At 40.6% G+C, this 11,168-nt stretch overlaps 1 protein-coding gene across 1 annotated transcript in view; it reads right to left on the bottom strand.

The window, feature by feature from the left end:
* Nucleotides 1-2,949: 2,949 nt before the first annotated feature.
* Srp72 (signal recognition particle 72) overlaps nt 2,950-11,168 on the bottom strand; it is a 111,876-nt gene continuing 103,657 nt past the window's right edge. Inside the window, exons 11-12 of the mRNA XM_076210917.1 lie at nt 5,387-5,593; nt 2,950-3,302 (exon numbers count right to left, since the gene is read on the bottom strand). Of these exons, the coding sequence (XP_076067032.1) occupies nt 3,167-3,302; nt 5,387-5,593 (343 nt within the window). The 3' untranslated portion in view covers nt 2,950-3,166. The remainder of the gene's footprint in view (nt 3,303-5,386; nt 5,594-11,168) is intronic.

Raw genomic sequence — 11,168 nt, 5'->3', positions numbered from 1 at the left:
GTGTTGTGACTCAGCAAGGGGGCTGAGGTGTGACAAGTTGTAATAATAGGTGCTCTATGAATTTGGAGGGGGTGCAGAGAAGTGTGATTGGACAGTGTGATGCTGCAACTGTTGGGTCTTTGATGAGTTTGATGATTTTCCCATGCTTCCAGATGTCAGGTATAGTGATGTAGGAATAGATGGAGTTTGCAATGTTGGTGAGTGCATGTATGCAATGTGGCCCAAGGTGTTTAAGGTGGATGTTACTTATTGTTGTCAGGGTCACAGGCAGACGAATGCCTGAGGTTATGGATTAAATGCTTTGTCTGGCCGTCTATGAAGGGTGTGTGATCTGGGTCTGTGGAGAAGTCTTTCTTACATTAAATGATGTGTAGGTCGTCAGGGTGAGGGGTTAGATGGCTTGTCTGTGTAAAATGATTTATGAGTGTGTCTACTTGTTGTCTATTTGAGGTTGTCACATATTCACAGATAGTAATAATGTGTATGTTATATCTTATGTATATGCTGTGTTTCAAATGTGTACATGTGTATCATGTTGATGATATTTACTGTTGTATAATGTATAACTTTGTATAATGTTGTATAATGTATTGACTTTGTATATCTCCCTTGTAAAGGGGAAAAAGCCCTAGGTATATGTATGCATGTATAATTTATGGTAGTATGTGACAATGTAAGCCATTGAGAAGTTGTATCTAGGTTGACATGTTCTTGTACTTACCATTACATTAATGCCCTATGAGAACTTGATGTTTGGAATTTCCAAAGCCAAGCTTCCTCCTGCCTGTCTACTGCACATATTGTGATGTCACAAGCAAAGGTTATAAAAACAGTTACACTGCCTCACAGAGAAGAGATGTACACTTTTTTCAGGCCTTGATACCTTAGGCTCCCATCCTCAATCACCTCCCTACTACCCTTATTCAATGTTATGACCTATGAGGGAAACTAGGACTCCCATTCTCTATCGGCCCTTTGCCGATCTTACTCAGTGTTCCTGCCAACATTTTCCATGTTGATTAGGACTAGGTGCATGCACTAGAGATTAGGACTCCCTTCCTCTGTCCCCTTGCTAATCTTATGCAATGTTCCTGCTAACATGGACTCCCTTCTTCTATTGGCCCCTCACCGATCTTACACAATGTTCCTGTCAACATGGGAAATGAGAAATCCCCTCCTCTATCTGCCCCTTTGTTGCTGAGTGGTTCATGTTATAACATTATATGATTATATGTAACTGATTTGTGATCTTTTGTATATAGTTAAAGTAGAGGCATTAATAAATGTTGTCAGTTGATAATATAATTCCTGGTTTTTTCTCCTCCTGGATTTGAATAATGATCACAAGGTACAGATTTTGGTGCATAGTAAGGATTTCCTGCCAGATATATGATAGAGGTACACTGTACTGAAAGGACGTAATAAGGCAAAGGGGTTGATGGGTTTTGAAAATGGGCAGCAGAGAGAATTTTCTCTGTAACTCATCTTGTAGAATGACCACTAGCAGGTACCTATCACTGGTCTCAGAATTGAAGATACCTTCACACTAAACATTGACCAGATGAAAAATAATGGCCTCAAGCTAACAGATGTAGATGCAAGTTGGAAATTGACAAACTATTTTGTCAATTATGCAGTCAATGCATGGAACATCTTCCTGCCAAGACAATTGAATGTAGTACAGTAGTTTTAAAATTCTCTTGGATAAATGTCTATGAAAAATGCTGTAATGTCTGTCAGTTGGTCATTTTGTTTGCTTGATTCATTTGGACATGAAGGGAGGGTTACAATGTATTTCCCTAACTGTAGTATACAGGAAAGAAGCAACGTTTTTTGGGTACTGTCTCCTAGTCTCTAATCTTTTATCCTACCTAGCCTCAAGTTCATGTATAGTTTCAACTTAATCTATATCCTTGATTTCCAATTATCATATTTAGATTTGAGCTCATGTATTGTTTAAGCTTGAGCTATATCACCTAAGTTATTCCATGTACTTAAGTATCTATATGGAAAAGTGCATTTCTTCACATCTTTTAGATGTGTGGTCTTCCTTAATTTGCTCCCATGACCGCTTAAAGCTCTCACATCTTAATCAGGAGATCTCTTCTGTCAATGTAATCTATCCCCTTTAGTGACCTGAATACAGTGTTCATATCACTTCTTTCTCTTTGATCTTTCAAAGTTGGCAGGCCCAGTGCTTTTAGACATTTGATGTAATGAAGCAGTGGAGGTAAACCAGCTTTGGCTGTTTGGCCCTGCTGTGGAGGTGCTGTATCTTGCTGCATTGCTTCTGAGTCAGGCAGAGGGCAGGGATAGCCCTTCATCCATAAGGAAGTAAGCTAAAAGGGAAAACAAGGGGAATGAGTTTTTTTGTATATTGTTTCATTTGGCTATTTAGGTGTGCTTTTACGTTTTTTCTGTGTTTGGCCTTGTTATTGAGCCACCTTGGGTTGTACTTTCTAAGTGTGAATACTTGATATGGTTTAACGTCACAAACTCCACCCTATTCAGAGGCTAGGATGGTGCCCTTTACAGAGGACTTTGTAGTGTGGAATTTAATTAACCATGCCCTTGGTTCAACTTTGCCGGTGACAGGGTTCGAATTGCCATCCTTTGCTGCAAGTAATGATGCCCTAACCCTCTCAGCCAGCAAGCTGCGAGTGACGATATTACAAAACTGCCTCAAGAAAGTGTAAGAATTCATGATATCAACTGAATCCTTAAAGAACATGGAAGTATGCTGCCCAAGTGGACTAGGGTGTTAGCATCTAGAGACGAGAAGTGAGGATGGTGATTCAAATATGGCTAGAGCCAGTACATATTAAGGTTATATGTTCCAGAGTTGCTCCAACAAAGGCATACCTTGCCACATCACAGAGCAAGTAACAGTAAAATTTAATATATGTTACAAAACAAATGAATAATAATGTGGGAAATTAATACAAACAATATAAGACTTTTTTTTTATGTAACTGACAATATAACAGTTATGTGTAATTTGAGAACTAATACTGGGATACTATTACTGAATAAAACTGTAACCAAAACTTTACATGGTATGATACCCAAATTAAATTTCATTTCATCATTGATAACAAGCACCCAAATTCACCTGCAAAAATTTATAATCCCGAGTGATCTTCTGAAGGTTTAAACGATTACTATTTTACCATCCCCCTTTCTTCTTTTTACCACCAGCTTTCTTCTTCTGCAAATTCCTTCTTGGTCCACTGGACTCAGGCTGTGGGCTAAGTACTTGGGAACTCTTGGTGCCATGCTGACCAGCACTCTTGGTGATATCACTGTAAAAGAAAGATTCATAATATCAGCTTCATATAACGCTTATGATGAACCCATGGGGGCAAAACCAGTTTTGGCTGATGGACCTTACAATAGGTATACTGTCCCTTGTTGCACTGAGTATGGTCCCACCCAATGTAGTAAAAGATTTCATCCCTAAGATGCTAAGATGGGCAGAGTCTTCACCTGACAACCACCACAGAGAGGAAACAGAGCACATTATATTACACTGTCCTACACTCACTCCTGCCAGCTAGCTTGACAAAACCTTTTTCATCAAGTGACTTGTGGGTTGAACCACTGAATATGGCTCCTCAGGGCCCTCAATTGGGGGGGGGGGGTGCATATGCTCTGGGGCGGCACATTTAGGGGGGCAGCAATTCTAGTCTGAACATACCGCCTACGAGGCTGATAAGATAATTATATATATATGGAAAAAAAAAAAAGTCAAAGCCCTGAATATTTTACCTTAATCGATGATTTTTGTGTCAGAATCAACAGAATATGAAATATTTTTTCCTTATCCTTTCTGCAATAGGGACATTAAATAACGTTTTTTAAATCTGTTTATTTCACAAACCAATAGCTATAATAGGCAGTAAGGGATGGTGAAGGTGGGAAGTGGTGATGAGGCCAGGGGGGTGGGGGTCTGCGTCACTGAGAATTTTGCACCGGGGCGGCACTTAGGCATGTAAGGGCTCTGTGGCTCCTGGGGGCCATAGACCTCCACCAAGAGAGATCTGGGTTAATGGGTTGAATATAAAGTTTTTATTTTTTCTCTGATAAACACTTCAAAACCACTAATACCCTGATTTTTACTTTCCATTCCAATACTCTATCCCTACATTTCTATTTCTACTTTCCTTGAACCTAATCCATTACAACTATGTGACTCTGATTCTTGATTTGATTGATTTGGCTTAATGTCACTAACTCCCCCTCTCAGGAGGCTATGACAGTGACCCTTACAGAGGACTTTGTACAATGAAACTTAATGAACCATGTCCTTGGCCCAAATCACTGGTGGCAGAGGTTAAATTGCCGTCACCTTGACCTTCACCGCAAGTAGCAAGGTTCTAACCCACTTGGCCAGCATCTTGAATTTTTTATCTACACACCAAGGGCTTTTTCCCTCCTAATAAGGGAGGTAACCAAGTCAAAAGGCAAGCACCTAATCCCATCTACCACCCTTTCCTCTCTCACATCTTAGCTCCTCATGGATGAAGGGTCATCCCTGTCTCCTGCCCTGGGTCAGAAGCAAAGCAGCAAGATACAGTACATCCACAGCAACACCACTTCACTTAACTGGTGATCCCCCCTCTCCATACGCCCTCATGAGGAAAGTGAGAAGAGAGAAATATCTTCAGACAGTGTCAAAATATTCATATACAACTACTCCCTATCTCCCCCCCCAAATTCCCCAGCCCTCTCTTCCTTGCATCAAAGTATCATCTATACACAGCCATTTTCCACTCACCCCTCTCTTTTGCCTTCTCCCTTCCTTGCTCAAAGCTCCTTTCATCCCATCCATCCATCCATCTCAACTTCAGCCATTCCCTCAAGTTCACTTCATCTACCTCTGCCTTCCACACCTCTTTTAATCTTTCTCACTCATTCTTTCCATGTGTCCAAACCATCCCAATACTCTTTCATCAGCCCTATCTGCAATCTCCTTTTCCACCCTCACTCTCCTTTTCACATAGTTTCTCACTCTATCCAACCTTGTAAACCCTACCATACTTCTCAGGCATTTCATCTCAAACACATTTAAACTTCTTTTCTCTGCCTCTTTTAAATTCCAAATCTCTGCCCAAAACAGTGCCATTGGCACAATCACCCTTTCATATAATCTCCTCTTTGTATCCATTCCCAGATGCCTATTTCTCATTACAGTTTTTAATCTCCCAGGGCATTTACTTGGTTCTCTCAATCTACAATTTACCTCCACCTCCACTCCTCCCTTTCCCGCTATATGTGACCCCAAATACCTAAAACTATCCACTTCCTCCAGTCTTTTTCCAACTCACTGGCATCTTGATTCTTAGATACAAAAGAATATAATTTCAAAATGCTTTTTCAAACTTACAATTTATCTGCTGCTTCACTAGACACACCCTGTGTGCCTTTTCCAATATCTTTATTTCTCCTGTCCTTCTTTTTGCGGTAACCCTTCCTCTGCCAGCGTGGCAGCCATCTTTCAGGGTCAGGCTCCACATTGGGGTTGTAGTCCTTGGGCATCCTTGGCTTCCTCTTCTTCTTCTTTTTGGTCTTTTTTATGTCTTCTCCTGGTGTTCTAATAAAGAAAAAGAAAAAAAAAATATATATATATATATATATATATATATATATGTCTGCTCAAAGACTTGAATCCTGTATATATAAATTCAGATTATAATGGTAAACTGGGATAACATAGATAAAATAATCTACATGTTTAGAAAAGTGAGAGAACAAGGTATGGCCAATCTGTGAACAGATTGAATCATGTAATGGAGGTGGAAAGTATATGCATTGTTCCAGGAAAAATTAAATGGAATACATGAAAACTTTATTACATACATATACCAAAGGCGTTTCCCCTTTACAAGGGAGATAGCCAAAATACAAAGGCATAAAATCCACTCCCACCCAATCCATCCCCACATACTCCACTCCCATTCACCCTACTCCCTCCTTCTTATCTTGACTCCTCTTGGATGACGAATCATCCCTGTATCTCGCCCACTGCCCTGGGTCACAAGCAGTGTTGCAAGACACAGCACATCCACAGCAAGGCTGCATCATTAAATTGGCGACCCCCCCCCTCTGTCCCCTCATGCAGAAAAAGAGAAGATGGGTAGAAATCCCTTTGGGCTGTGTCAAATTATTTTTTTCACACATACTCCCTTACGCCCTATCCCCCACCCATTCCACCTCATGCATCACAGTATCATCTATACACAACCATTCTCCATTCACCACTATCTTCTGTCTTCTCCCATCCTTCAGACATTCCCCTCTTTTCCCAATGCCCCTTTTACCCCATCTATCCATCTAATTCTTGGTGGCCCCCTTATGTTCACTCCCTCCAACTCTGCCTGCCACACCTTTTTCTACTAATCTTTCTTCACTCATTCTTTCCATGTGTCCAAACCATCCCAATCCTCTTTCATCAACCCTATCTCCCAAATCCCTTTCTGCCCCATTCTCCTCCTCACCTCCTCATTTCTCGCTCTATCCAGCCTAGTAACCTTTATCATACTTCTCAGGCACTCCATCTCAGCTTTCCCCAAAGAGTGGTGGATGTATGGAACAAACTGGACAAAATGATAGTGTGTACAAAAACCATACACAAATTTAAGAACAATTTAGATAGTGCAAGATACAGAGATGGGACACCACAAGCACAGCTCCCCTTCATATAAGATACAACTAGGTAAATACACTCGCACTCCTCCTCTCTTATGTTTCATGTTTCTGCCCCATATAGTGCTGTTGACACAATCACTCCTACACACAATCTCCTTTTATCATCCATTCCCAAATGTCTATTTCTCATTACACTTTTTAATCCCCCAAGGCATATACTTGCTTCTCTCAATCTACATTCTACTTCCACCTCCACTCCACATTTGCCACAAGTATCTAAAACTATCAACTTCCTCCAGTCTCTATCCCTTAATACTCACTTCCAGTCTGCTGACACATTCTCCCCTTGTACATCTTATCACCTTACTTTTACCCATATTTATATTCAATTTCCTTCTTTCGCACACATTCCCAAACTCTGTCACCAACTTCCTCAATCCCTCCTCTGATCCTGCTACAAGCGCAGTGTAATCAGCAAACAACTGGCTTATCTTCCACTTTTCTCCACTTCCTTTAACCATCTCCAATCCCCAACCCATTACCCTTCCTCTTGCACCACCCAATCCATGTATAAATTGAACAGCTAAGGCAATATAACACATCTCTGGTGGAGTCCTACCTATACCTCAAATCACTCACTCTCTCCATTTCTAATTCTAACACAAGCTCAACTACTCTCATAAAAACTCTTCACTGCTCTCAAAAGCTTTCCTCTTATCCCATATATCTGCAACACCTCCCACAGTGCTTTCCTGTCTACCATCATAAGCCTTTTCCAAATCCATAAAAGCCCAAAAAACAACATTACCTTTTCTTAACCCCTTCCATACGGTGCCGCATACGTAGGCGGCATGAGGAGCAAGTGGATACGCGAGGCTGCCATATCGGCGTCTTGATTATATTTATTGTAGTTGCCCCTGGGTAATGACATACTCTCTAAACTGTCTTCATCACATTTTCTATGGTTATCAAAATTCACGGGTGAAAGAGAGAACGATCGATATAAGCGGTGACTATATTTTATGATGCGAGTATTATTACGACACATCGTACGTCTGGCAGCTAATGCTGCCCGTGAGATTTTGGCCCGTATTGAAGAAGTTAAAGTTTTTTCATATATCTGTCTTACCACAAAAATCTGATCCATGCAACCCCTACCTCTCCTAAACCCACACTGTTCCTCACCAATTACTCCCTCTGTTCCTCTCCATTCCCTCTCAATCAAAACCCTCCCATAAGCCTTCCAAACTACACTTAACAAACTGATCCCTCTGAAACTACTACACTCACACTTGTCCCCTTTTTCCTTGTAGAGCTATTTATTCAGGCACTCCTCCAGTCCTTCAGCACTCTACCCTATCTTAAACAAACATTAAATATCCTCACCAGCTAGTCCACTATCACTGTACTTCCTTTTTTTTTTAGACATTCTCCATGACACCCATCCAACCCAGGTGCCTTACCTGCTCTTATCATCTTAACAACTGCCTTCTCCTCATCCTCCCTTATTTCTCCTCTGTTTTCCTCACTCATCACTCTCATTTTCTTAGCACTTCCCACTGCAACTACCCTTCCCTTCCTAGCCTCCTTCACATTAAGCAAACCCCTAAAATACTCTGCCCATCCTCCTCTTATTGCAGTCTCTTCCATTATCATCTCTCCATCTGCACCTTTTACCTTTTCTTCTCTACTTGATTTGCCTCCTCTTCCTCTCTTAATTTCCTTACAAAACATCTTATTACTTTTAAAATTTTCTGTCATACTCTTACCCCATTTCACATCTGCTCTCCTCTTTGTCTCCTTTATCTTATGCTTTATTTTATTTTCTTTGTACCTCTCATATGATTCTCTCATCCTATTTTGTAACCAATCTGTGAATGCTTGCTTCTTCTCTTCTACAACCTTCTTTGGAATTTGGAAAAAGCAAAAATAGAATACCAGGTCAGTATAAAACTGGTACCAAGGAAGTAAAAAAAGTCAACTGAGAAAGGGACCTTGGAGTAATTATCTCAAGTGATCAATGAAAGTGGGCTTCGGCTACATGGTTGAAGAAATGGTACAGAAAATATTAATCACACTGATAAGACCTAAATTGGAGTATGCTGCAACACTATGAGCACCTAGTACAAAAAAAAAAAAAAAAAAAAAAAGGAAATTAGAAAGAATTCAAAGAGCAGCGATAAAAATGGCACCTACACTCTCGAAATTGGATAGATTACATCTATCAATACTGGAACAGAGAAGAGAAAGAGGAAATTTGCTGACTATCTACAGAATAATGAAAAGGATGGAAGTTCTTGATAGAGATGACTTATTAAAATGGGACATAAGAGAAACAAGAGGACACGAGAAGAAGCTAAAGAAAGACAGTTACAGAAGAGATTTGAAAAACAATAGCTTCCCACACAGAGTGATTGATGCCTGGAACAAACTAAATGGGGAAACAGTGAATGCCAAAACTATACAAGATTATAAGAACAAACTGGATGTGGAGAGATACAAAAGCAGGTCACTACAAGCCTAGCTCTCATCCCGTAAAATACAACTGCATAGGTAAAATACCCCATCTTTGCACACCCCATCTGGGGTACTTGCTGCATGTTATCGTGGGGTTAAAAGCTGCTCAGTAGCATGCAGCTGATACTTAAGGGTCTATGTGGGGTGCCCCTACAGTCCACAGAGTCATATCATTTTGTCTGTGGTAGAGAAAATCTCTATTCATAGAGAAATGATGATACTTTATTACACTGCTACTGTCCTTCTGTTATGCTGTCCCCTCATTCTTGTTATTGTCCTGTATCACTTCTCTGAATATTCACTTTCTCATTTCACCAAACCCTAAGGTGGGGGAACAGAATACTGCCACCAAGTATTTCCATTTGAGTCATAAAAGGCGACAAAAAACAGGATGGGGATAGGACTAGACATTCTTCTCCCTGTAGCCCCAAAGGAGACATAAAAAAAGGCATAAGAGGGTCTGGGAGTTTTCCTACCAGAACCCTAGCTTTGGGTCTTTTAACCCCTTCCATACGGTGCCGCATAAGGAACAAGTGGTTACGCGAGGCTGCCATATCGCCGTCTTGATTATATTTATTGTAGTTGCCCCTGCATAATGACATACTCTCTAAACTGTCTTCATCACATTTTCTATGGTTATCAAAATTCACGGGTGAAAGAGAGAACGATCGATATAAGCGGTGACTATATCTTATGATGCGAGTATTATTACGACACATTGTACGTCTGGCAGCTAATGCTGCCCGTGAGATTTTGGTCCGTACTGAAGAGGTTAATGTGTGTGGATGTGGTACAGATGAGAGTAAGAGGGAAGAGATAGGCAGTATGTTTGTGAGAACATGAATGTATTGGGATTGAGTGAAAAAAAAGTTGAAAGGGAGGGGTGAGCTTGAGTTTGGGAATGTAGTTAGGATGGTCTCTGGAGTGAAGAGAAGACAAGGGGTGGCTGTACTAGTAAGTGAAGAGTTAGGTAAGCGTGTGGTGGAGTAGAAAGAGGTTTCTTCAAGGTTAATGTGGATGAAGATGAAAATGGGAAGGGAGATGTGGGTTTTTGTAAGTGCATATGGGACTAGTAGTGAGAAGAGTGAAGAGGAATGGGAGGTTTTTGGATAGATTTAAATGAGTGCATAGAGGATTTAGGGAGCAATGTCAATGTACTTGGTATTGGGAGACCTTAATGCTAGGGTAGGAAAGGAACCAATAGACAAAGCAGTTAGGAAGTGTGGAGTTCCAGGAAAAAATCGTAGTAGTGAGATGATGATGTGTCTAGAGAGTCGATGATAGCAAATACAGTGTTTAGGAAGAAAGTTAAGCATAAGTACATATGGCAGAGGTTAGTGGATGGAAGGGTGATAGATAGAGCACTAATGGACTATATAGTGGTAACCAGGAGAATAATAAGAAGAGTTAAAGATGTGTACGTTCTATGGGGAGAGAGTGGGGGAATATCAAATAATTTTTTTTGTTGGAAGGAAAGTTGAAAATGGAGGATAGATGGAGAATTAGGAAAAGAACAGAAGGTAGGGAGGCGCTTAAAGTAAACTTTTTAAATGAGAAAGAAAAGGAGGAGTACAAGAAGAAGCTGAGAGAACAGTGGGAGGGAGTGAAGGAGGAATGGGGATGGTTCAAGGAGGGAGAATTTTGGTGAAACTTGAATATATTGCCTAAGATCTACTTTTCAAAAGGGACAAACTACCAGTAGTTGTACTGAGAGAGTGATATAGGAATCTCCCCATTGTCTATCTTTAAAACCCATCAACACCTCAGCCTCCATCTGGAGGTGCAGCTCCAGGGGTTGGCATTCAATATCTGGACCAGGCACAAGTTATTTATCTCTTTCAACTCTTTCCCACCTCTTCAAATAAAGACAGCTACCAGCAACTGTTCCTTCTCCTGCTAATCACTGACACAGAAACAGACCTACACTAATATAAAATGGATATTCCAAAAACTCTTCTCACAGATCCATGGCTACTATTGGGGTTAGAAGCTGCTAACATGCA

The sequence above is a fragment of the Oratosquilla oratoria genome, chromosome 28, assembly GCF_046742065.1.
Source record: "Oratosquilla oratoria isolate Oo_2021 chromosome 28, ASM4674206v1, whole genome shotgun sequence".
NCBI lineage: Eukaryota > Metazoa > Arthropoda > Malacostraca > Stomatopoda > Squillidae > Oratosquilla > Oratosquilla oratoria.
Note: the sequence above shows the minus strand (reverse complement) of the source record. Positions and strands in the feature narration are given on the sequence as shown.